At 44.8% G+C, this 27,051-nt stretch overlaps 2 protein-coding genes across 4 annotated transcripts in view; one reads left to right on the top strand and one right to left on the bottom strand.

The window, feature by feature from the left end:
• The window catches only part of dlst (dihydrolipoamide S-succinyltransferase), a 39,992-nt gene extending 27,043 nt beyond the window's left edge, over positions 1 to 12,949 (bottom strand). Inside the window, exons 1-5 of one of the 2 annotated variants that reach the window (XM_069916109.1) lie at positions 12,763 to 12,949; positions 5,417 to 5,450; positions 3,391 to 3,430; positions 2,387 to 2,448; positions 1,131 to 1,205 (exon numbers count right to left, since the gene is read on the bottom strand). In XM_069916109.1, coding sequence (XP_069772210.1) covers positions 1,131 to 1,205; positions 2,387 to 2,448; positions 3,391 to 3,430; positions 5,417 to 5,450; positions 12,763 to 12,822 — 271 coding nt within the window. In that variant the 5' untranslated portion in view covers positions 12,823 to 12,949. The remainder of the gene's footprint in view (positions 1 to 1,130; positions 1,206 to 2,386; positions 2,449 to 3,390; positions 3,431 to 5,416; positions 5,451 to 12,762) is intronic. The other variant, XM_069916108.1, reaches the window with a different exon arrangement.
• Positions 12,950 to 20,232: 7,283 nt separating this feature from the next.
• Positions 20,233 to 27,051, top strand: part of LOC138752267 (prospero homeobox protein 1-like) — a 49,850-nt gene continuing 43,031 nt past the window's right edge. For both annotated transcript variants that reach the window (XM_069915228.1, XM_069915229.1), the window contains exon 1: positions 20,233 to 20,399. The gene's annotated coding sequence lies outside the window, so the exon portion shown is untranslated. The remainder of the gene's footprint in view (positions 20,400 to 27,051) is intronic.

Below are 27,051 nucleotides of genomic sequence, written 5' to 3'. Positions count from 1 at the left end.
TAAGCTGTAGAGTCTGTTTGCCTTCATTAATCGTGGGATCGAGCTGAAGAGTCGAGGTAATGTTGCAGCTACATAAGATCTTAGTTAGTCCCCACTTGGAATATTGTGTTCCATTCTGGTCACCTCACTGCAGGAAGGATGTGGATGCTAGAGAGAGGGTGCAGAGGAGATTTACAAGAACATTGCCTGGATTGAAGAGCATGCCTTACGAGGTGGTCGTTGAATGAACTTTGTCTTTTTTTTTTCCATGGAGCAATGGAGGCTGAAGAGCGACCTCATAGAGGTGAATAAAATGAGGAGGCATTGATCGTGTGGATGGCCAGAAGCTTTTTTCCGGGGGTTGAAATTTTCATGTGCTTGGGAGCAAGTTCAGAGCATGAGATGTTTTTCCCACAGGGAATGGAGGGTGCACAGAAGGCACTGTCTGAAAGGCAGGTGGAGGCGTACAATAGGATCTTTTAAGAGACTATACATAGGTATGTGAAGCTGAGAAAAATGGAGGATTATGCATTAGGGGATTTTAAACAATTGTCTGAACATGTTATTAGGTTGGCACAACACTGTCGACCAAAGGGCCGGTATAGTGCTTTAATCTCCATGTTCTAGAAGGTGGGTGAGGCTCTAACAAGTACAAAAATAAACAGTACTATAAATGTGAGATACAGAACATTTACTAGATACCGGAAATAAAAGAACATTGAAAACATTCAACAAGTCGTGGGCCAGCATGTATTGAGAGAGAGAAAAAGTTGTTGTAGCAGGTTGATGACCTTTCATCACAACTAACCAATTATGAGCTTGTGGAGTTGTTCTAGTGAACCGGTGTGGACTCGAAGGGCCGACGTGGCCTGTTTCTATGCCGTAAACAGTTACAATACAAACTGGAAGGGCTGGATATTTGAAATCATTGAATTCCCATGTGCCTAATCGGAAAATGTTGTGCTTCAAGCTCAAAAAGAGGAGACCGTGTGCGAGTGGGATAGAACAATTGTGTTATAAGGAATACATTAATCGCTGTATGTGATAAATCAGTAACATCTTTTCAAATACTGAATCGAGCAGAATCCAACATTTTGCAACTATTCAATGCTCCACACAACTGAACAGATATTCAGCCTAAAATACACTACCTTTTTCCCACCTGACATCTCCCTCTGTGACAGACTCTGCAAATGCTGGTGTACTCACTGTTGTCACTTCATCATCTGTAAAAGCAAACCAGGAACAGCTCAAAAACTCATATGGAAAAGACACCCACTGTCAACTGAGCAGATCAACATACGACTTAAATCTTTAAACTTAACATTCAGCGAGGTAGTTTTCAGATATCGACATGAAAGGGGGTTCAATTTTCAAGTTTAACAGGACGAAAAATATTCTATTGTCGGATGACGATCCATTGAAAACAGCCATAGTTTTTAAAAATAACCATGGGAACTTTCCAAGCACTCAATGTAAAGATTATTGCCATTTAACATATTATGATCCTATTGCTAATGTTCAGTATATTAAAAGAATTGAGGGCTCAGATTGTATAGGTTAACAACTGCTAAATACCATCTGCTGGAGGAACTTAGCGGGTCAAAGAGTATATGTAGGAGAAAAAGAATGGTCGGTTTTTAGCCAAAACTCTTTATCAAGACTTATCTGCTCGATTCCCCCAGAGTTGCTCCAGCAGGTCATATTCGGCTTGAATCCAGCATCTCCAGTCTCCTGTATGTCCCCAGTATAGTTTAATGTCTCATTGTGAGTAAGACTGGCAGAAGCAAGCTGCATGTAGAGGATTCAAGTCAGCTGCATGACAGAATAAACAATACCAAAAGTACGCAAGCTACATGGTAACCCTGCATGTCAAAAAAAACCCACCAAGAATAAGTGTTCTATCCCTCAATAACAGTTTGCCATTTAACACAATTTATATTTGTGAGTGTTCGTTCACTTTGAACATTTTTAAATTTAGACATGCAACATGGTAACAGGCCCTTACGGACCACAGGCTCATGCCGCCTAAATTACACCTAATTAACCTACAACCCCATACTTTTTTTTTTGAACAGTGGGATAAACCGGAACACCTGGAGGAAAGACAGACAGAGGGAGAATGTACAAACTCCTTATTGACAGCACCAGATTTAAACCCAGGCCACTGGTGCAGTAACAGCAACACTTTGAACATGGCACATTGGAAAAGATTTAAAACAAAGTTTTCAAGTTCATGCAGCTTAAACATACAAACAAAATCCTGCGCGAGTGAAAAGTAAGACAATTTATCATGTTAAACTTTGTTTGGCAAAAAAAATTGCCAGTTTAGGATTTTACATGACACGAACTATTCCTCATTCTGAAGGGCGGAGTAAGTATCTGACTGGAAGAATTCAATACTTACTGGAAACTGCTGATGTTCTGAAGTGTCGGATGTGGAAGATGCTGAATTTGGAGCCATTTTTACTATAAATATATGAGCATAATGAGAACAACTCTCTTCATAGGACACAGATCAATTATACATTTAAACTTCACAGGTCACAATCATTTACAATTCTACAGTACAATTTTAATACCAGACCTATCTGTGGTTCAGATTATATTGCTGGATACAAGTGCATATGGTAAATGAAAGACTGTAATGAGAGATGAGAGATATTTGCTTATACATAATCATATTTTATGTTCTAAAAAAATTGTTGTGCTTGGATACTTCATCAAAAAATCTATCTGTTGCAGGTATAAAATACATTAGTTCTCTTTCACATATGGTTACATAAACAATCAAACCTTTTCATATAATTGCGCATACCTCTCTTACTCTAAAGGTTCATGATTCACTTTGTTTTAATACAAAAAAAGTTACAGAGCTAATAAACTCAGCGTGCCAATTCTTCAGCGCTGTCTCTGGACATACTGAAAGCAATAAGATTAAAAATGGCAAGTCCGAGGACATTCTGTAAATAATGCTTTTGTAACTTCTGAAAGGTAAACTCTATATCCAACGCCTCTCCGGATTAACATTTTATGATGTGGGTAAACCATGGACAATCCTTGAGGGTAACAATGCAATAATTAACTGGGTTCTTTCTGTGCAGAGCACACAGAGCTGGGCTCCATTACATTTTAAGGGAAAGTACCTTACGGCATTCATTTTATAAAGAAAGAGCATCTTCTTTACTGGAGAAACCCAAGCAAAGGATCAATATCCCTTTGGGCAGGGAACATGACAAAGGTAGCAACAAATAAACTAATCAGACCAGAGCTTAGGTCATAAATCGTGACAACAGCAGTTGATTGGAAGGATGAGGAGAGGATGGCTTTAGAAAACGTAGATTCACAAATACAAAAAAACAATCACTCGGAAACTGAAAACTACAGCAATCTTCATTTTTTTGTACTTACAGAAGCTGCCTGTTTTTCTCATAAATGGATCGATGGCGCACTAAAAGATGCAGAAAAAAAAAAGGTTTGGCAAACAGGCTTTATATTCAATACTTAGCAGAACACAAGAAAGGGAAGTTATTAATTTATTAAAAGTTTCGACATACTTCTCAGTAAAAGGTTCTCCCGGTTGACAATTAACCTACAACCCCTGTACATTTTGAGGGCGAGAGGAAACCAGAGCACCCAGGAGAAACCCAGAGACACAGGGAACATGTGAACTCCTTAGGCGGCACTGGATTCCAACCCTGGCCGTTGTTGCTGCAAGAGCACAACACGAACCATAGCAAAGGATATTCACCTGCTAATTCCATCAAGCATTTGTAAAATTCCCCATTTTAGATACAAAATGTAAAGCTGTATAAAGATTTAAAGATGTATACAATCAGCCAATAAGACCAGAAAATAACAGACTGTTGCCAATAAAATGCTGCCATATTTTTAGTGTTAACAGCATAGAAAGAGACAAATTGTTTGATTCAGCTTATGCAGGCTTATTCAGCTTATTCAGCTGTTCTTGTCACCCTTATCCTACTTTACAAAACATTTCGGCTGATTGCCTCAACTTACCCCCACTTCCTAATCATTGAACAATTAACTTTTAATTTGGCTTAGTCGCCATACAAATAAAAATATTTCCACAAATGTTTTATGTGAAACCATTTCACAGAGATCAAAATCTGGACTTTCTAAGATGCAATGTGCAGTGGCCAGGCTAAAATGATTTGCCTATGAAGAAAAAAAAGCATGAAATTTATGCTCAAGATGGGAAGGTGAGGAAGGGCCCTCCCTGCCTTCTATTTAGTGTCACTGGGGACAAAAAGGGAGAGAATCACCTGTGCCACATGCTCAAATTTCTCCAGATACAAGCCCGATGTCCTTTCATTCACAAATGCTGAAGCCCCAATGCTTTTTTCATCCAACTGCAATTTTTTGAAAAGACAAATGTAAAAAAAAAAATTTAAAAAGTGAAATCATCTTATGGGTTATCAGGATATTTTAAATGGGATTTTAAATTTTATTTTCAACATAGCAGAACCTGTGCCGCCCAATTACACCTCAATTAACCTACAACCCTATACGTTTTGGAGGATGGGAGGAAACCAGAACACCCGGGGGAAACCCAGGCAGACACAAGGAAAACGAATAGAACCGGAGTCTCTGACGCTATAATAGCGGCGTGCTACCCACTATGCAAAGAAGAATGAAGATGAAACAATAATCTTAAAACCTAATATACAGATTGATATTAGCATTTTCTAGACATTTGAGAATAAGTATTATACCCTAATGTTTAACTTGCGATGTCTTACACATTATCTGCTGTTTTATCAAAGAGCAGGTATCCAGAATTTACACATTTCAGTTTGAAAGTAACCAATCCATCCTTGAACTTCCTGACCTGCACAATTGTGAACATAGAATCTATTAAAAAACCCTCAAGCATTCTTGAATTGCACAGCTATCTTTAGAATTTTTTTAAAATACCGTTTGAGATCAAACGTTTTAATTTTTGAACAGCCCAACCTGCTGTCAGGCTGGTGTCAGTTAACACCTCAACCGACCTAAAAAGCAGGAGAGAACCATCCAGATTTTTCTGGCAAAGGATTTTCATCCCAAAACATTAACTCTGTTTCACACTTCCCACAAATGATGGCTGACCATCTGAATTTTCGGTTTTTAAATTCAGATCCAGAGCACTGGTTAGTTATTCTGCAACTTTGAGGTAGGCAGAATATCTTGAACAAAATAAGTACTTTACTAACCCATTTTAAAAAAAACAGAACATTTCTAACTCAAGACTTTCTGTACACTCTAATTACTGCTGTAAAATGCAAGACACAATACAGCAAGGCGTGAAATGCACGAGGAGAAGAAGAAACAGAACGATGGAAATCAAAACGTTATAAATGAAGAATCAGCAATAATCTAAGGAATGCCAGCGAATTCAACCACTCATATTTCTGCTCTGGAATATAAAACCTACCAGAGACACCTCTGGGTCCTTGTGAGGCATTACCCTGTGAAAAAAAGAGAAAAATAGCGTTATTTTCAATGCAAAATTAATTAATTTTAGCTGTCCAAAATGTACAAATTAATGACAATGTACCAAGCTAATTATTTGGAAATAAGCCAAGTCATTCTACGAAGCTGAGATTGTGTACTTGGTTATCAATGTTTTAAACATCATCTCCACGAATCACTCTTTAGAGAATTCATATATTCCAGGGAATATATACACTCATATAACAAGCGCACGCATACAACGTGCAGAAAATCCTAAAATATGTAAAAATTTTCTCAAATAGCGCACACGGATATACCGCATGGGTGTAGTATTCTACATTCCAACTCACAAGAGCAATTTGCATTTACTTGGGACAGGAGACAAACATTCAGTTTTCCCACTATCTGCAAAATTAATCTCCTGCGATTTGCAACCCATTCAACTTCCCACAGAGGTGTCAATCGCCCATTACATAAACAATATTCTCCTGCAACACATAGTGGTTTTTAGATTGCAGGCATGTAACAGCACAATCAATGAAATTTGCCATCACATGGGCAGTCTAAAAAGGAAAGTACATGAATTTTTAGTCAATTCCTGCACCATGATTTATCCTGCAGGACCCCTACTACTTTTTGGGGGAAGCCTACAGTCTAAATCGCACCCCAAAACTCACCTGACGACGCAGGCCACATTGCTCCATGTAAAAGCACACAGGAACTTAAGGCGTGCAGTGTAAACATCCACAAGGTGAGTAATGAAGTTAAATTTTTCAGATTTTTCCAATACTGCTCTCTTAAAAAAAGAGGATCGGGAGAATCCCGATTATTTGCAAGGATAGAAGGAATCAATTAAATAGATCGAAGAGAGAGTTAAGCAAGATTTTATGATTTAAAAAGCCTTTCTTTAGAAGAAACTTATCTAGTTAAAAATAGTGAGCAATTGAGAGATTTATGGTTTGATTTGATGTAATGAGGATGATTAAACTGATCCCAAATGGCAGAATCATCTTAAATGTCTGAGACACTTCATATTAATCTATCTCTCTCTCTCTCTCTCTATATATATCTATATCTATCTATAGATATAGATATCTATAGATATATAAATATATATATATATTATATATAGGGTTTTGCAATAGTCAGAAAATGAAATGAGTGTATTCTGTGGAAGTGTAGTAGTTGCTATCAGGAACTTTTCTATACTTTGTAAATGTATTGCTCGGTGATTGCACATATTTTAAATGATATATATATGTGTGTGTGTGTGTGTGTGTGTGTGTGTGTGTGTGTGTGTGTGTGTGTGTGTGTGTGTGTGTGTGTGTGTGTGTGTGTGTGTGTGTGTGTGTTTTCATGTCCTTTATTCTTAAAACTCGTGAGTATTTGTCTTCAATATCCACGTCATCATTCATTACATTCCCTGGGCACTGAAACAAATTTCCTACATCACAAAAGCTCCAAACTTGCTTTGGTCATTCCAAGCTCATGACTTGTTTTCCAACTTCCTTTATATTTATACAGATAATCTTGAATTTACACTCTGCCTACCAATGCATGGTGCAGTGGGAATCATTCTTTGTAGTTAATTCCTTCCTAACTCCTTTAGATAATTTTGAATACTTTTAGGAGATCTTTGAATTTCTCTAAATAGAGCTTGTGAGTACTACCAACTTCCTGAAAATTTACCAGCATGTTGCCAGAACATTTACCCAGTTTAAACTCTGTCTGTCACCTGCCCATTATGTCAAATTCTCTTTTATTAGCAATATTGAAATCTGGTGAATGATATTATTATCTTTATTCACACTTTTAACTGCAATTACAATGTAAAGACATGAGGAAACTTACAGGTTCCTGTTATTTCCCCTAGTGTCAGGCTCGGACACTACTACTTCAGATTTTCACACTGTTACAGAGTTTAGTGAGGAATTAAAACATTCCCCAGACCCACCGCTCCTGTGCCAGGAGCTCTCCTTCAGAGGTAGCATCAACAACAGTCTAGTCCTGACCCATTCATTCATTTTTGCCCTGTTACAGAGGGACGTTTATGCTCTTTTTTTAAAAATCATCCCTTATTTTCCACTTTACTAGTTCAATAGCTCCTACTTATTGGTACTGTGTCAATAGGTACAAACTGACTGCCATATTTCCCCTACTGAGACAATGTCACCATCTGCAGCCATGACCAGCAGGACCATAATGCGAGCCTTGGCAAATTCCTCTACACTGCCAAGTTCCTCATTTTGACGTACAACGAAGACAAGTGTGTGTTTAGCACAACTCGCCTGGGCCTCCTCGGTTGCCTCGTGGCACATGGTGTCATTGCCCCCGACTCCTCCCCGATCGCATCCCCTTATGGAACTCCCTAGCCCACCCAACCTCAAGGTGCCTGGGGTTCTTCTATTATGCCCAAAGGGTGCCAAACTATGCCGATAAAGACTACCCCCATCAAGATCTACAACCTTATTGGCAGAAGCCCAGGCAGCCTTCACCCAGATCAAGGGAGACATCGCCAAAGCCACGATGCATGCCATGGATGAATCCATCCCATTCTAGGTGGAAAGTGATCCCTCTGACTTCACGCTGGCCACCACTTTCAACCAGGCCACCACTTTCAACCAGGCGAGCAGGCCAGTAGAATTTTTTTCGTGCACCCTTCATGGTCCTGAGACATGGCACTCCTCTGTCGTGAAGGAGGCATAGGCCATCATTGAGGCAGTACAATGGGTATCCTCTGATACCCAAATTACATTCACAGCGATTGGAGGTCTTCTTTCATCAACAACAAACTGCAACAGTACCTGCTGGCTAGTGGCATTGCCACCAGTAGGACAACCAGTTACACCCGCTAGGGGAAGAGCCAGGTAGAGAGAGAAAAAGCCACAGTTTGGAAAGCTGGCTTCCAAACTCTCAAATCCAAGGGCCTAACAGTCTCTCATTGGCAGGAAGTCCTGCCAGAAGCACTCCACGCCATCCGATCCCTGCTATGCACCACTACCACCTCAACCCCACGTGAATGCACCTTTTCCTTCCCCAGAGACCAGAACCACACTACCATCTGGCTGCGGAAACACGCGAGGGGTCATAAATCTGACCTGTTGGTCGAAGAGATGTACCAGGACAGCCATGAGGACACAGTCCCCGTCCAGGACATGGCAGGTACTGGAGACCTCAGGCCACTCCCAACCCCCTTCAAACCAGGTCCTACCTACACCCATACTGTTCCGGTCAGGGACTGTGTGCAGGTCAGTGACCCACTCCCACCCACTAGGCCATACACCCCAGCAGAGGCAAAGGAGACCACCCAACTGGCTGAGATTTTTAACCCGGCGGGGTTTTCGTTTTAAAAGAGGGGTGAATGTGGTGATACATGACTATCAATGGGTAGCTGGCCCATCACCCACTGGTGACTTGCTCCCCTTGTGACCCTGGAATAAAGGTCGACCTCCCTCTCCGTCCTCAGTCGAGCACTTGGAATTGGGCCAGCTACAAGTCTAAAGTGTAATAAGTTCCTCACTCTGTGGCTTTGGAGTCACTGATAGAGCACATCAACAAGGGCCTCTCTCTCCACAGGTTGTAATGATAAGCTCATCACTAAGGTATTTCTCTGGTCTTAACCTGTGCTTCTCTTCTTTGGCTTGGCTTCGCGGACGAATATTTATGGAGGGGGTAAAAGTCCACGTCAGCTGCAGGCTCGTTTGTGGCTGACAAGTCCGATGCGGGACAGGCAGACACGGTTGCAGCGGCTGCAGGGGAAAATTGGTTGGTTGGGGTTGGGTGTTGGGTTCTGATAATTCTTCTAATTATCAGAGAAATAACCAACTCTTCAGCTGTTGCTGAGGTCCTAAGTGCCACTAGAAATACCTTAAGGATTTCATATCTCAGTACAACCAGATGCCCACTGTCTTGTCGTTTCCAATTTATTTGGCTTCTGATATTCTGGGGTCTTGGTACAGTGAGCTAACTGGTTATTGTTTAGACAATGCCACAGTGAGGTAGGGTCCCTCAATTCATACTGGTTTGGTCATTCTTTGATCAACCTTCAATTAAGTCACCATCAATTGCATGGCTTACATTTTCTTTACATTCGTGGAGACTCAAAAGGCCATTAACTATCTTTATAACCTCTAAATATCTTTGAATGCTCCACAAAATGTCTATTCTCTTCTGTGATAGCTGTTTTAACCCTCTAATTACACTAACCCAAATTATATACATTCTCAACTGTATTTTGTATTCTCAGTGCAGCATGAAGCTTATTTTGGGAAGTTGGTAGAATTTTGAACAAGGGTATGGGATCAGTGCAGGAAAGTTACACCTACGTAAAAGACCATGATGTCAGGGAGGAGAATACCTACTTCTAATGTTCTTTTGACAGGCAGAAAATTAGAAGAATTTTTTGAATAGTGGGAGGTAACACATGCAGACATAGGGAGAATGTACAAACACCTTAGACAGTGCTGGATTTGAACACTGGTGCTGTAACGGCACTGCACTAACCTCTACCCTAACCCTCCCATAGTACTACAAATAGTGAATTAAGAGCAAGTGTCGCTTTGATGGATATCAGAGTCCAAGAGCAAATAGATCATAATGGTCAAGCATAAATGAACCTTTACTTCAGCACATATTTGGTTTTTAGTTTTAAGTTCTGTAAAGCCAAGCTACTATACAATACTGAAACTTGAGATACAAAGCAGTTGGTTGAGTCATAGCTGTTCACTTGCAGTCCAAGGAGTAGGTCATCCAGACTCCAGCACCCTATTAGCACTTGATGGAAAGGAACTTCCGTTCTTAAATGCCAAGTCGATTAAACAGAAAATGGACAAAAAACATTAACAGGAAGTATAGCTTGATGGACTAGATATTCACGGGTGTTTTTTTTTAAGAACAATGAACAATTTCTATTTAAAACTATTATGAAATCTCAGATGCCTGGGCAGTACCACACCAAATAATCTGGGTTATTTGCTGAAATATCTGGATTGGGGCTAAAAACCACAACTTTTGACTCAGAGCAATACTCAGGCCAGTTAACTGTACAAAATTTTAGCTGACAATGGACTCACTTCTTTGAGTAAAATACATTCACAGATGAAACATATTTACAACCGTGTCATAATTACTGGTTGTGATCATTTGTTTGCATCTCAGATTTCAGTCACAACAGACAACAAAGAGCCTTTGGTAGCCTCTGTACTTTTCAATGAAAACTATATTAAACTAGATGAATACAAGTCCATTTTTTTTTACTCACTGCTTGCAATCTTTTGCGTATGAAACAATTGTACAAGACACACACTTAAGAGCCACTTTTAAATCATTAACAGTTTATCTGTTGTAAAAACAGAAAATGTTGCAATTGTTCAGATCAGTCAGTATCAATAATCTTGGTAATTTTGTCAGTTGACTACATCAATGCTGAGTATTTCCAACATTGTGTTTTTTTTTAATTTCATATTCCAGGACTTGCAGCTTTTTGCCTCATCAATGTTAAAATTCTATTAATAATCTTTAATATTTCAACATGAAATGTATGATACTGTTAAATCATATTTTATTTTATTTGTGCCCTTTATTCCAACTTTGCGCTTGGATCGAAGAATCGTAAATATTCATAAAGCTGCATCCTTATTTACAAAAATAAACTGTGATGGTACTAATGGGAAAATGTGATGTCCAAGCCAATACTCTTTTCATTCTAACTTAAGAAACAAAGCCAATTTTATTTTATTTCAAATACATCATCCAGTCCACTTGTCTGTTGTGGCACTTGAAAATGGTCTACAATGTCTAAAAATGGTAATAGTTGATACATTTTATGACACAGATAAATTAACAAAATTGACAAACAAAAATTGCTCAAGTAAATGGCAGGGCATTTTACCCTCAGAAGTTGCTCCATCATTAAAAATATAGCCTATTGCCCTATTACCTATTCTTGCAACATCCCCAAACTATTAATTTACCTTGAATATATTCATGCATGCACATCAGCTTCTGCAGTCCTCTTGAGTAGGGAATGCCTATATTTCACCCCTCATTCGGCTTTTTTCCTTAACTCATTTCCCCAATGGTTGCTCTCTAATTTTGAATCTGTGACCACTGATTGCAGACACGCCATGGCCAGGGAGAAACACCACTTCTACATTTCAACGGTGATGCACTAAGACTTTGGTCGATTTCAATGAGATTTGATCGAATTCTTCGGAGTCTGCTCTGAGGCCAAATCTGTCCAATCTCTCCTCACAGGGCAATTTTCCCATTCCTGAAATCAATTTTCAAATTTTATTCCAATCCCTCCATTCTGAACACATCCTCCTTTCGGATAGGATTACCAGGCCTGGCCAAATGAAACGTCATCAAGGTCCTTTATATTCAGATGCCTTTATTCCTGAACTCCAAGTCTCTGAAAAGGCGAATTTTCAGTGATTCATGTGCAAGGACCCCCAGGTCCATTTTTCAATCTCTCTCCAGTTTGGAAAAAAAAACCCAGATGTATTTATTTTCTTCTGACAAAGTGGCTTGGTAATCAGAATGGACAGCATGCAGACATTTGGCGGTCACACGCACAGAAAAGCTCGAAGAGAACATGAAACTGAACTGAAGGGGTGAGTCAGTCAAACAGGACTGATCAAGTCCAGAATTGTTTGTGGCCACGAAACAGACATGAATGCCCTTTGGAGCGGAGGAGGTGGTGGAAGTGGAATCACAGGTGAAAAAGAGGCAAGGTTGCATATGCAAGTAAGTCAGGCAAGAATTGCTGAGCTTCATTCAAGAGGAGTGGATCTAGACTGTCAGGAAATGGGAACATGGGGGTGGGGAGGTGTCACGTTAACAGTGACAGCAGAGAACAGCGCAACTCGCAGACGACCACCCACTCTGGGCGAATCCCACTTAATGCTCCCCCCCCCCACCATCTCTCCAGAAATCCCACTCGTCTCTGTCACCTTCCATCCCTCCACTTCCTGCCCCCGGGGTTCAAACGGGCGAAGACATGCAGGGCTGGGGGGGGGAGACGGCTCTGAGCGAGGGAGGGGGAATATGGAACCGGGTGGGGGGGAAGGAGGGGGGGGGGAAGGAGGGGGGGGGGGGGAAGGAGGGGGGGGGGGGGGAAGGAGGGGGGGGGGGGGAAGGAATTGTCGGCCGGCGGCAGGATGAAGGAGAGGCCGGCGCTCCTGCCCGCCCTTGACCGAGGCTCCGGGCCTAGCGCTCCGTCCTGTCAGCGGCGCGGCTCCCGTGAAGCGCGGCTCTCTCCCCCCTCCCGCCGCGTCCTCACCCCCCCCCCCGACCCCCACCCTGACCCCGGGCGACCTCGCTCACCTGCAGGGCCGCGGCCAGGCGGCTGAAACTCCGTGGCAGCCAGCGGGAGCGGGCGAACATGGCGACCGGAAGTGGTCGGAATCGCGGCGGGGGGAACCGGAAGTGGCGGAGGCGGGACGGCCGAGGGCTGCGTCTCCCGAACCCTCTGCTCCCGCCACGTCCGGCTTCCTCCACCAGCCACCTCGAGAGGAAGTAATGGGGGGGGAGGGGAGGGGAGGGGAGGGGAGGGGGGAGGGGAGGGGAGGGGGGGGGGAGGGGAGGGGGGGGGGAGGGGAGGGGGGGGAGGGGAGGGGAGGGGAGGGGAGGGGGGGGGAGGGGAGGGGAGGGGAGGGGAGGGGAGGGGGAGGGGAGGGGGGAGGGGGAGGGGGGGAGGGGAGGGGGAGGGGGGGAGGGGAGGGGGAGGGGGGGAGGGGAGGGGGGAGGGGGAGGGGGGGAGGGGAGGGGGAGGGGGGGAGGGGAGGGGGAGGGGGGGAGGGGAGGGGGGGAGGGGAGGGGGAGGGGGGGAGGGGAGGGGGAGGGGGGGAGGGGAGGGGGGGGGAGGGGAGGGGGAGGGGAGGGGGGGAGGGGAGGGGGAGGGGGGGGGGAGGGGAGGGGGGGGGAGGGGGGGGGGAGGGGAGGGGGGGGGAGGGGAGGGGAGGGGAGGGGGGGGGAGGGGAGGGGAGGGGGGGGGAGGGGGGAGGGGAGGGGGGGGGGAGGGGAGGGGGGGGGAGGGGAGGGGAGGGGGGGGGGAGGGGGGGGGGGGAGGGGGGGGGGAGGGGGGGGGGGGGGAGGGGGGGGGGAGGGGAGGGGGAGGGGGGGGGGGGAGGGGGGGGGGAGGGGGGGGGGGGGAGGGGGGGGGGAGGGGAGGGGGAGGGGGGGGGGGGGGGAGGGGGAGGGGGGGGAGGGGGGGGGAGGGGAGGGATATACAGGTGGGTGGGTGGGTGGGTGGGGGGAGGTGGGTGGAGGGAGGGAGGGAGGGAGGGGAGGAAGAGGGGGGGAGGTGACAAGACACTCTGTTCCCTGGGTGGGGGGGGTGGTCTTTGTCATGGTTCATCCCCAGTGGCAGCGTGACAGGACTCTGTTCCCGGGGCTTCGGGCCGAGCCATCGCCCTCTGGCTCCCATGAAGCGTGCGCCCTTGCCCACGGGCCGCACTCTCCGAGTCCAACATCTATCAACTCAGTTCAAGACACTCTTCTGCCTGCCCGACACCTGTTGGTCTCCCAGCACCCTGGGATGTTGGTGAGGGTAGGTTGCTGACTGGCACAGTCCAGGCTGCAGGAGGACGCGCTGAGGGACGCACGAAGGCTCGGTGCAGTTAACATTGAGCGGGCGCTGGGGCAAGGACCATAGCCTCGAGTCCTCCCGTGACCAGGCAGGCACTGAGGGACTGAGGCTGAGGAGAAGAGGGGAGGGGGGTAGAAACGACGAGGTGGCACAGTGGTGGTAACGGTGTAGTGAGAGAACAAATGTAACAATGCACATTAATGACAATGTATTGGTATGACTGATATTACGAGTGTAAAAAGACATGAATGGTTTTCTTGTTTGTAAATAATTTATTGTGAATAAAGTATATTTTTGGTTAAAATGAAGGTTTTCCACATCTAAATGCCTGTATTGAAGTGAGAAACATGAAAACTGCTGCAACCTTGAGTAAATGTCGAGGGACTCAGCAGGATGGTGTCCTATCTCCACTTGGCCCCTCACCAGCCACTTTTAGACTTGCTATCTCCCCTTCCCACTCTATTCTTAAAAAGGGCTTCAACCCAAAATGCTGACTGACCATTGTTCTCCATGAATATTGTCTGACCTGCTGAATACCTCCAACTTCTCATTGTCTGCTCAGTGTTGCATTGGTTACTGTCATGTATGAGATTTCAGGTTTATTTGTCAGAGTACATACATGACATCACTGAGGTTCCTTTTTTCCTGCGGGCGAAGCAGAATTACCACTTACTGGTGGTGCAACAAATAAACTGTACACAGCGTTGTTATAAGCCCAAAGGACCCCAAAATCCAGCAGCAATAGATATTTACCACAACACGTAGTTGGTTAAACAAAAGTTGTTTTTAATTATCTTTAAACATGAAAACAGAATCAAACTTTATCTCTATTAACTTAACTAAACCCAACTTAACCCCCTTCTTATTTTAAGCACACGTGTATGTAATGTGTGTGTAAATTTATGAAAAGTTCTTTGGTTCAACCTCACTTCTCATTCTTCCAAGTTCTCTGGTTGCAGGCAATTCTTATACTGTGCTCAGAATTTAACATGTATAAAGTTCACCAGGATTTGGAGCTCCAAAGGTAACCTCTTTTTTTCAGGCTACCACAGAGTTCCTTTCTGTTTTACTTATTCCAAGAGAAACATCAGACAGATAGGACTTCCAGCCATCCGCTGCTCTGGAGCTTTCTGTTTCAGTTCCAACAAGCTTTTCCTGCTTGCTTCAGCTGTGACTGTTTAGTCTCTCTCTGCATCTGAGATACCAAACTGCTAGCCACATGTTCTTCATTCTCTCTCTTGCCACCAAAACTCCCACCTTTTCCAGCAAACAATAGCAGTTAGTCTTTTTCTCCCATCTGTTGTTTTACATAAACAAGAACCCAGGAATAACCTTTCTGTGAACACTTTGTAGATCCTTGCAAACAGCCAAAGTGTCTTCAGTCCAAGATAATGGTCTATTCATTTTATGATGTCAGTTCAATAGCACTTACTTGTGAAATGTGCATACCATTCTCCATAGTTTCTGTAAAGTTCACTGATTAGAATTCTTCCATATTTGAAATAAAATCTGTTTTAAAATTGTGTATGTATGTAACCTACTCTAATTTTACCAATTTCTCCCAATATTTATCTACATTACAGTGTAAACATGTAAACAAAGAACTGTATTACAGATAATGAATATAAACAAATTGACTGTGCAATACAGGGAGAACAAAAAAATCAATAAAGTGCACAAGTAAGAGTCCTTAAATGAGTCCTGATTGAGTTTGTTGTTAAGGAATCTAATGGCGGAGGGGTAGCAGCTGATCCTGAACCTGGTGGTGTGAGTCTTGTGGCACCTAGACCTCATTCCTAATGGCAGCAATGAGAATAGAGCATGGTAGTGTGGATCTTTGATGATTGCTGCTGCCCTCCAACAGCAGCATTTCCTGTAGATGTTCTTGATAGTGGGGAGAGTTTTGCCTGTGATGTCTTGGCCTGTGTCCACTACCTTTTGGAAGGCTTTACGCTCTGGGCTATTGGTGTTCTGGTGATGCAGCCGGTCAGCACACTTCCCATCACATCTCTGTAGAAATTTTCCTGGCTTTCTGGTGTCATACCAAACCTCTGCTTACTCCTGAGGAAGTTGAGGTGCCGACGTGCTTTTTTCACAATGCCATTGGTGGGTTGGGTCCAGGAAAGATCTTCCAAGATAAGTGACTCCCAAGAACTTAAATGTTCTCACCCTCTCCACCTCTGATCCCCCAATGAACACTGTCATGTATTACCTGATACCCTGAAATGAAACTTTGTTTTCTGTCCTAGCCTTATCACCCCAACCTATCCTTTAATTATAACAGGTAGTGCAAAGTAAATCATTAATGCAGAGTGAACAATGAGAGATTGGGGTGGGGGGGGGGGGGGATGACGACTCATTGAATCAAGCAACATCTACGGAGAGAAATGGAGTTAACGTTTCTGGTCAGGACTCTTTTCCAGTATATTATTACAGATAAAGGGTTTTGTTTAAATCAATTTTTTTCTAATAAGAGGTCAATTCAATAGGCTGATAACTATGGGGAAGAAACTACTTGAATCCAGTCATGCATATTGTCAAATTCATGCGTGTTCTGTCCAGTATTTGGAGGGAAAGTGCGATTGGGGTGTGTACTTTAGTTATGTATCTTTATGTTTGCTATATAAAATACACAACTTGACCTGTTGAATTTCTGCAGACACTCCTGCTTATTTTATTATGTCAGCTGCTCTACTGACGCAGCAGGAGGTGTAGATAGAGTCAGTGGATGGAAAGTTGGTCTGCGTGATGGTCTGAACTGTATTGACAGCTCTCTGCAGTTTCTTGTAGTCTTGGGCGGAGCAGATTTCATAACAAGCTGCTGTCCATCTTTGAAAAAATGGTAAGGGACACGGGGACATTCTGAATTTCTTTCAACTTCAATGGAAGTAGAGGCATTGACATGCCTTCCTGGCTGTAGCATCAACATGGTTAGACTAGAACAGGTTATTGGTGATATTTACCCCTAAAATTGGAGTTCTTTACCATCTGCTCCTCAGCAGTATTAATACAGACCTGGTTGGGGGAGGGAGGGAAGGGGGTTGCGCTCCACCCCACATCAGTGGGGTGACCAGCTCCTTAATTTTATTGACTTTGAGGCCTGACACCATATCACTTGATTCTCTAGCTCCTTCCTGTGAGCTGCCTCCTCATTGCTTGTGATTAGTCCTCCAGTGCTGGTGTGACCTGCAAATGTGAGATGCAGAGAGAACAGTCATGAGTGTGTACGGGGTTGAGTAAGGGACTGCATATACAGTCAGATGAAGGAGAATGAGCCATGCAGGGTGACCTACTCCACATCAGACTACAGCCCTGGCAGCCTTTGCATTCTCATCACCCTCTGTGCTATTTGACTCACCTTCTTCCACCTGACCCCTCTGTTTTTCTTACTTTCTCTCTCTCTCTCTCTCTCTCACTCTGGCATCTGCCAGTCCTCCAACTCTCCATCATGTTTCACCTTTGCCTGGTTCCCCAATCCTGTGAGTAGGCCCTCCAACCCTGTCCTCTTTACACTGTTTCTGTACGAACTTTCATTAATCCCTTGGAAGAGTTTTGGCTCGATTCTTTTACTGTTCTTTATCTCTCACTGATGCCTGCTGAGTTCCTCCAGTCGAGTGTGTTTGGCTTCAGATACCAACCATCAGTGGATTTGATTCACCTGGTTTTTCAAAAGGCCTTTGGCAAGGTGCTGCACATGAGGCTACTATGCATGATAAGAGCCCAGGGTATTACAGGAAATAGTAGGAAGCAGAGAGTGGGATAAAAGGGATCTTTTCTGATTGGTTACTGGCATATCTCAGTGCTGGGGGAGGGGGGGTCACTTCTTTTCAAATGATTATATCAATGATTTGAATTATAGATTAGATATATTTGTGGTCATGATACTAAGATTGTAGGAGGGGCAGATCTGCAGAAGGACTTAGGTCCTTCTTAGATTGGGCAAGGCAAGTGTTACGAGCCCAAAGGACCCCAAAACCCTGCAGCAATAGACAATCACCATGACAAGTAGCTACTTAAACAAAAGTTGTTTTTAATTATCTTTAAACATGAAAACAGAATCAAACTTTAACTTATCACTATTAAGGTAACTAATCTAATTTAACCCCCTTCTAATTCTAAGCACACGTGTATATAATGTGTGTGTAAATTTAAGAAAAGTTCTTTGGTTCACAGTTCAACCTCACTTTTCATTCTTCTAAGTTCTCTGGTTGCAGGCAATCCTTATACTGTGCACAGAATTTAACATGTAAAAAGTTCACCAGGCTTTGATGCTCGAAAGGTAAATGTTTACCACTCAGGAAGGTTCTTGTGAGTTTGCAGAGAGAGATGTACTGTTCCAGGATTTCCACAACTATTAGTCATCTCAATGTCTCGCTGATTAAACTTGCCCCATCAGAGTTCTCCAGATGATAACCTTTTTCTTTCAGGCAACTCAGAGTTCCTTTCTGTTTCACTTATTCGAAGAGAAACATCAGACAGATAGCATTTCCAGCCATCTGCCAGGCTGGAGCTTCTGTTTCAGTTCCAACAAGCTTCTCCTGGCTGACACTGTTCAGTCTCTCCCTCTCTCTGAGATTCCAGCTGCCATGTCCTCTCTCTCACTTACAAAACCCCATCCTTCTCCAGCAAACAACAGGAGTCAATGTTCTAGTCCATCTGTTGTTTTAGGTAAGCAAACTTCTCAATGACCTCTGACTGAGCACTTTGCAGAGAGCTCAAAAAAGTCTTGCAAAAAGGTCCAACACAGACAACCTGAGTCTTCCAAGACAATAGCCTATTCATTTCATAACATCATTTCAATTAGCACCTACTTGTGAAATGTGAATAGCATTCTCCATAGTTTCTGTAAAGTCACTGAATATGAATTCTTCAGTATTTCAAATAAGATCTATTTTAAAGTGTGTGAATGTATGTAACCTACTCTAATTTTACAATTTATCTCCCAAAAACATCTCCAAAATATTCCATCACATAAGGAAATGGCAAATAGAGTACAATGTAGAGAAGCATATGATCATGCACTTTGGTGGGAGGAATAAAGGCTTAGACTATTTCCTAGTTCAGAAATCAGAGATGCAGAGGGACTTAGGAGTTCTCGTGCATGATTCCCTCAAGATCAACCTTCATAAGTGGCAAGAAATGCAAATGGAATGTTAGCACTTATTTTAAGACTATAAAAGCAGGGATGAGATGTTGAGGCTTTGTGAGGCTTCGAATAATGTAAACAGTTTTGGGCTCCTGATCTTAGGAAGGATGTTATGGCATTGGAGAGGATCCAGAGGATGATCCCCAGATGAGGAGTGTTTGATGACTCTGGGATTGTACTCACAACAAGGGAGGATCTAATTTGAAACCTAACAAATACTGAAAGGCTTGGATAGTATGGATGTGAAGAGGATGTTTCTGATGGAGGGGGAGTCTGGGACCAGAGGGCACAGCCTCAGAATTTAAAAAAAATGTCAGAACAAAAATCCCTTTTCCACTGACACCTTGTCCCAGGAATGGACCAGTGGAAAAAGAAAACTGTCATTTCATGTCAGGGGTTAACTACCTCGACCCCTATTCATATCCCCAGCGTCAGCGGATTAAACCAATGGAAAAGGGACTGCAGATCGTCCGCTGTCTCCAGATGAAGGCAGATCACTCCAATCCCTAGGAATGAGTTGTGTTCCGTGGAAAAGCTCCTCGTGTCCCAGTGAAGGGTGGCCCAGTGGAAACGGCACAAGGGGCTTCCTCTCTCGGGACACTGCACAGCCAGTGAACGGGGATGCCAGTGGAAAAGGGGCGATGGATGAGGAGGAATTGCTTTCCCCAGAGGGTGGTGAATTTGTTATCATGGAGGCCAAGTCACTGTGGATATTTAAGGCTCTTGCTCAGGGAATCACGAGAATGGGGTTAAAAAAAGATAGTAAAGCAGCCACGATGGAATGGCAGGGCGGGCTGGAGGGACCGAATGGCCTAATTCCGTCCCTGCTGTGATTTCTGATCTTATCAACAGTTTCCAGCGTGTCTCCAATTTGGAGATGAGTTTCGAAGTCTGGTGCTGGTGCATGAACGTATATTTTCCTCTACATTTATCGAAGCAAACATAACGAGTTTGCAAAGTAAAACTGCACTGAGTGGGATGGGTGGGGATGCACCGACTGGATTCCGAACCTTCACTTCTCCCTCTTGCTGGGTTGGCCCCGAACCCTAGATAGTCGACCTGTCAATCAGCCGTTGTCCTCGATGTGGATTGGTCGGCGGCGCCACGCCCCCTTCTCTCCCGGCCGCCAGGTACACATAGGTTGGGCGCTGAGGAGCCGAGGGTGTTTCCCAGGGGCAAGTGCAACGTGAATGGGAGTGAGTGATCACCACCGCTCTTGTGGCCAACGTGAGTCAATTGCTGTTTGTTTGTTACTTGCTTTCCTGCTGAGCAGAAAGAACAGTTTTAACTTGTCCAGAGAATCCTTGAGTGAGTGAGAGTTTTTAAAAATCTTGTCTCCCCAAATTGGCCAGTTTTGCTTGAGACACAACGAGTGGCACTTTCTGTATTAATTTCTGCATTTGTATTGTCATGGTCCATCGTTCTCAAAGGGATCGCTTCAGCCGATGGAAAATGGAGGTTACATTTAGCAACCAGCAACTTTATTGTCGCGTCGAAATGTGCAAAACTCCTCCATTGATCTTGAGAGGGAACGTCTCCTTTTTGGAACGACTTGGGCCAGAGACTGGACATGTTATGCTCTCGCCAGGGGAGTCTCTTTGGTGCAATTGGCATTCAGGTTGATTGAAAGATGAACTGATCTGAGAGAGAGAGAGAGACAGGGGGGGAGAGAGAGACAGGGGGAGAGAGAGAGAGAGAGACGGGGGGTAGAGAGAGAGAGAGAGACGGGGGGTAGAGAGAGAGAGAGAGAGACGGGGGGTAGAGAGAGAGAGAGAGACGGGGGGTAGAGAGAGAGAGAGAGACGGGGGGTAGAGAGAGAGAGAGAGACGGGGGGTAGAGAGAGAGAGAGAGACGGGGGGTAGAGAGAGAGAGAGACGGGGGTAGAGAGAGAGAGAGACGGGGGTAGAGAGAGAGAGAGACGGGGGGTAGAGAGAGAGAGAGACGGGGGGTAGAGAGAGAGAGAGACGGGGGGTAGAGAGAGAGAGAGACGGGGGGTAGAGAGAGAGAGAGACGGGGGGTAGAGAGAGAGAGAGACGGGGGGTAGAGAGAGAGAGAGACGGGGGGTAGAGAGAGAGAGAGAGACGGGGGGTAGAGAGAGAGAGACGGGGGGTAGAGAGAGAGAGAGACGGGGGGTAGAGAGAGAGAGAGACGGGGGGTAGAGAGAGAGAGAGACGGGGGGTAGAGAGAGAGAGAGACGGGGGGTAGAGAGAGAGAGAGACGGGGGGTAGAGAGAGAGAGAGACGGGGGGTAGAGAGAGAGAGAGAGACGGGGGGTAGAGAGAGAGAGAGAGACGGGGGGTAGAGAGAGAGAGAGACGGGGGGTAGAGAGAGAGAGAGACGGGGGGTAGAGAGAGAGAGAGACGGGGGGTAGAGAGAGAGAGAGACGGGGGGTAGAGAGAGAGAGAGACGGGGGGTAGAGAGAGAGAGAGACGGGGGGTAGAGAGAGAGAGAGACGGGGGGTAGAGAGAGAGAGACGGGGGGTAGAGAGAGAGAGACGGGGGGTAGAGAGAGAGAGACGGGGGGTAGAGAGAGAGAGACGGGGGGTAGAGAGAGAGAGACGGGGGGTAGAGAGAGAGAGACGGGGGGTAGAGAGAGAGAGACGGGGGGTAGAGAGAGAGAGACGGGGGGTAGAGAGAGAGAGACGGGGGGTAGAGAGAGAGAGACGGGGGGTAGAGAGAGAGAGACGGGGGGTAGAGAGAGAGAGACGGGGGGTAGAGAGAGAGAGAGACGGGGGGTAGAGAGAGAGAGACGGGGGGTAGAGAGAGAGAGACGGGGGGTAGAGAGAGGGAGACGGGGGGTAGAGAGAGGGAGACGGGGGGTAGAGAGAGAGAGAGAGAGAGAGAGACGGGGGAAAGATTCACCCGATTTCTTCTTGAAAGGGCTTTGTGGCAGTGTGTGTCAGAATCCGAATGTACTGTCGGGACCTTGGGTTGCGTTGTGCGCTCAGCGTTTGGCCCCTCGGCTTTGCAATGCGGCGCTACGTGAAGGCAGGAAGCCCTCGAGAAGCAGGAGAAGGGCGACGAGTTGGCGCAGGAATGGGAAGGCTTGGGGGGGGGGGGGGGGTGTCACTTTTTTATTCCTCGGTTACAAGTTTTTGGTCCAACTTGATTCCGAAGTTCCTCGGTGTTTTCTCTAAGTTTTCTCCTCCTGTGGTTGACTGGATTCAAACTTCCTTTAAATCCGGGGCTCTCAGTATTTTGGGCTAAATTTTTGGAAAAAAACTAAAAACAGGGTATCTCTGAAAATGGGCGAGATTGAATATTATGGGTTGCTTTTATTCCCTCGTGGTGGAAATCATCCCGGACCAGCCACGAATTTGGTGTCTGTTTCAGCCAACTGGATACCGACCTGCCCTGCCCGTAATGAATTCTTCCGATTCACTCGCGCTTTATTGAGTTAATTCCATCGTTACTTTATCAGGGACATTATTGTACACATTGGAAGTTAGAAATAATATCGAAGAGGGTCTGGGTTGTTTGTCAACCTCCGCTTCACCGACTTCTTGATGCCCCGTGATTTCAAGGCTGTTGATCCCGGGGCTCCACTGTCTTCTCAAAGGCAAGCGGGAGACGCCCTTGAAAGGTGAGCGGCCACGGGCTATTCGGGGGAGAAGGGTGCATTGGCCGAGCCCACTGCTGTCACTTTGTTCCCAACGATCTGGATAGACAAGCGCTTCCGGGGGGGTGGGGGGAGGATGGATGGGTGGGGGGTGTCATTCAGAGGCGCCTCGTAAATCGCAGTTCTGGACCTTCATCGTGCAGGGATCAAACCTGGAACCTTCCCGGTCTGGTCAACTAACCTGGTCAACTCCTTCAGTCAACTTTCTACTGAAAGTTGAGGACAATCACGTTCTACCACAGGGAGAGGAATCCACTTGTGAGGGCTTTCCCATTCTCCCTCTTTCTGTTTTACTGGCGCACATTGCAGAGTTGTAAACCACCACAAAAGCCTAGTTTGAACCAAATTAAGGGAAGATCACTACCTTCCTGATTTTTTTTTTTTAAAAAAAAAGTGGTTTCTCCTTAATATGGTCTCCCTTAGTTATGGTCAAGAGAACTGTGTTAGTTTCAGCATGGGACTAAAGACCACTTAATGCATTGCATGGGTGAGAGAGACACCTCCCATATAATTCCAAGAAAGGCCTGGAGGTTTGGAGAAGAGACAGCAGTTGGAGGAATGACAGGGGAGTTTGTTTCACCTTTTCATGTTCATTTAAAAATAAACAATGAGGGTGCAGAATACTTGAGTGTTGGAAAGAAAAAAAAGTTGGTCGATCAGCCACTATCGAGATGTATCTGTATCTTGGGGAAATAACATGGGATGTGGAGCTTCAGAACAAAAAAGTATTGTTTGATCTATTTTGTCACAAAAATAAGCTAAATGTGCTTGTGTGTCCTCTCAATAACTTCACGAGCAGCAGTACCTGTGGAAAGAGGGGGAAAAGTTTCAGGATGAAGGCCTTTTGAACTTCTGACAAAAAGGTCTTTGACTTTAATTCTCTTTCCACAGATGATGACTGGGCTGGTGAGTGTTTACAGCTGATGAAGGGCTCAGGCCTGAGACATTGGTTATACATCTTTACCTCCGTGGATGCGGTGGGATCTGCTGAGTTTCTCCAGCAATTTTGTGTATTTGCGTACAGCTTTTGATGTCCCCCCCACCCCCTCCGGGTTACAGCATCTGCTTGCATGGGGAAAACCACTTGGTAATCCCAGGGGACAGTAAATTATTCTGCACGAGAGTTGCCAAATCTGAAGGCTGTTAGAGAATCGATCGTTACAGTCTATGAGAAAAGCCGCAATAGCCAGGATCTCCCAGTGACTACCCGTTTTAATTCCTCATCCCATTCCCTTGCTGACATACCTGTCCACAATCTCGTGCATTGCCAGGCTGAGACCATCCTGGAGGAACGACACATCATCTTCCGTCTGGGCTCCCTCCAACTGGATGGCATTAATGTTGACTTCTCTGGTTTCTGCTAAATTTCCATCCCCCCCCCCCCCCCCCCCCTATCACCTTTTCCCCAGCTCTGTCTGTCTCTTTCTTTCCCTGTACCCTCTTTTCCCTCTGTCTTCTTTCAATTCTCACCTTTCCTCATCATATCCAATTAATGCCTTTTGGTGTTTGTCTGGACTTCTCCTGCCATTCTTCAGTCTTTATTCAGATTCCTTTTTTTAAGCTTACACCTTGAAGGGCTCAGGCCTGAAACATTGGTAATGTACATTTACCCCCTATGGATGCTGCAGACCTGATGAGTTCCTCCAGCATTTTTGAGTGTTTTTATTAGTCTGTGAAATAATGATATAGGTGTGGCCACGGAGTTACACAGCACCAAACCAGTCCTTTGACCCTAAGCTGGTCTGATTTGCTTGGGTTTGGCCCTTGTTCCTCAAAACCTGTGATTTTTTTTTTCAAACTGCCCCTTAAACTCACATTCCACTTTAAGTAATCCCTAATGCCATAGGTGCTCTGTGATTAGTAAGGAATGGCTTAAGGTGGTATGTGAATGGAAAGAAAAAGTTTGAAAACCACTGTTTTAATCGGACCTCATGGACTCGTTATGTGCACGGTTTCATAACTTCAAAGGAAATGGGCCAATTACCACTTTTCTTAAGCAAAATATTTCAGTAACAATTCGGTGTAGAGCAGTGATTTTCAACCTTCCCTTCCCACTCACGACCCACCTTACCAATCACAGAGCACTTATAGCAGAGGGATTGCATAAGGTGGAATGTGAGTTTGGGGGGCAGTTTGAAAACCACTGGTCTGAACCTTTCTTGTGCATCTACCTGCCTAAATGTCATTTTGCACGTTGTAATTCTACCTGCATCTTTCCACTCCCTCGTTCCACAATACGGAAAAAGTTGTCCCTTGGGTTTCTTTTAAATCTTTCTCTTTCACCTTAAACCTGTGCCCTCTAGTTTTAGATTACCATATTTGGTTGGGGGGGGGGGGGGGGAAAGAGGAGACTGACTAATCACATCTATGCCCCTGGTTATTTTTATACATCTCTGGAAGGTCACCTCTCGGACTCCTACACACCAGGGAAAAAAAATCCCAGCTTATCCACTTTTTCCTGATAACTCAAGCTCTCCAGTCCCACCAGCGTCCTTGCAAATCTTTTGTGCATCTTTCCAGCTTCATGATATCTTTCTTGTATCTAGGCAATGAGAAACCTCTATGCCATTAGAGGATAGTCAGGGATTACTCAAGGTGGTATGTGAATGGGGAAAAAAATGTGGTTGGGAACCACTGCTCTTGGTGCAGTTGCATCAATATCTCATCAGCTGTAGATGACATCCTGATTTTTGCACTCAATACTCTGACCGATGAAGGCAAATATTTTCTTAACCACCTTGTCTATCTGTGGAACTGCAGTATATATACGTACCCCAATGTCTCATTGTTCTACAGCACTCACCAGGGACCTGCCAAATTTACTATGTAAATTCTTCCCTGGTTTAACTATTCAATATGGAACACTTCACTCCTGTCAGAGTTAACTTTCATCTGCTATTCATGTGCACAAACTGTCTCAATCAGTCCCTGCCTTTCTAAATGCAGTTAGGTCTTGCCTCTCATTATCCTCTGCAGAAACATTTCTACACTGGTGTTAGGCTCATAGGCCTGTTGTTCACTGGCTTGTTCTCGCAGCCCTTCTTAAATTAAGGCAGAACATTTGTCTAACAGACAAATGCTCTACCTTAGCCCCAACAGTTTGTTTCCTGGTTTCTCACAATGCCTAATTATACATCTGCTTTGGCCCTGGGGATTCGTCCATTCTTATGCCATTAAAACCATAAGCATCTTGTTGTGTGGATGTGTTCCAAGATATCAAAATTTTCTTTCCTGAATCCTCTAGCTTCCACAATACTTTCTGTGGTAAATACAGAAGAGAAATATTATTTTAAGACCTTGCCCATCTCTGTTGGCCACATGGATGCAAATGAACCTGCAGTTAACGCTAATCAGAGCAGAGGTATCTAATTCCGATCAAAGACCATAGACCTGAAATGTACCTGTTTCTCTTCCCACAGATCTCCAGGATTCTCCATTTCATTTCATATCTTACTGTAATAGATCTTTTGAAGTGGGACTGGCTAAGAAGGGTTTAGTTAATAGACCCAGCAATCACTTTGTCCTGGAGGTTGATAAAAGACAAGACTGAGGGCACTACAGGAAAATGTGAATCATTTGCGTCTGGAGCTGGGTGGAGTTGTGGCAGGTTCACCACTGTTGACGTCGTTCTCTCTTGGGCAGACCCTTGGGGTTGAGGATGACTTGTACTGTGTAGGCTCTGAGGTGGCTGATGGGACTGGTGTGCGATCTACGGTCTCCGCTCCATTTGTCTTGTTGACCAGCTCCACTCCAGCAGGAGTAAAACACGTGAGTCCGCAGACACTGTGATTGAAGTAAAAACACAATTCAGGAGAAACTCGGCTGGTCTTTATCAAAGATAAAGATGCATAACCAAAGTTTCGGGCTTGAGCCATTCATCAAGGTGTGGACAAAATGTAGGAAGGCGCTCGAACAAAATGGTGGGGTGGGGGGGTGGCAAAGGGCACTGTCCCACAGGCAAGTGGTAACCCCTATTCTTGGGGCAATGACTCAGTGTGGCTTTCCCCAGATATCACTGAGAATGGAAATGTTTATGGCATTTCCTCTTCTCGTCAGCTGTTGAATTGTCCACCACTATTCCTAGCTAGAACTTGAATCTGATCAGGTCACTTGGTTCCAACTACTGCGTTTGGTGTTGGTGGAACACGAATGGAGTAAATCTGCCCATTTGATCATGATTCTAATTACTATTTGAAACTTGATTCATAGTTTGTGTTAGAGATATTTGCTGTTTTCAAAGCATTATATTCTTTTGAGATCAT

Source organism: Narcine bancroftii, chromosome 2 (genome assembly GCF_036971445.1).
Source record: "Narcine bancroftii isolate sNarBan1 chromosome 2, sNarBan1.hap1, whole genome shotgun sequence".
Classification (NCBI taxonomy): Eukaryota; Metazoa; Chordata; class Chondrichthyes; order Torpediniformes; family Narcinidae; genus Narcine; species Narcine bancroftii.
The sequence above is the reverse complement of the archived record's forward strand: the minus strand, read 5'-3'. Positions and strand labels throughout refer to the sequence as shown.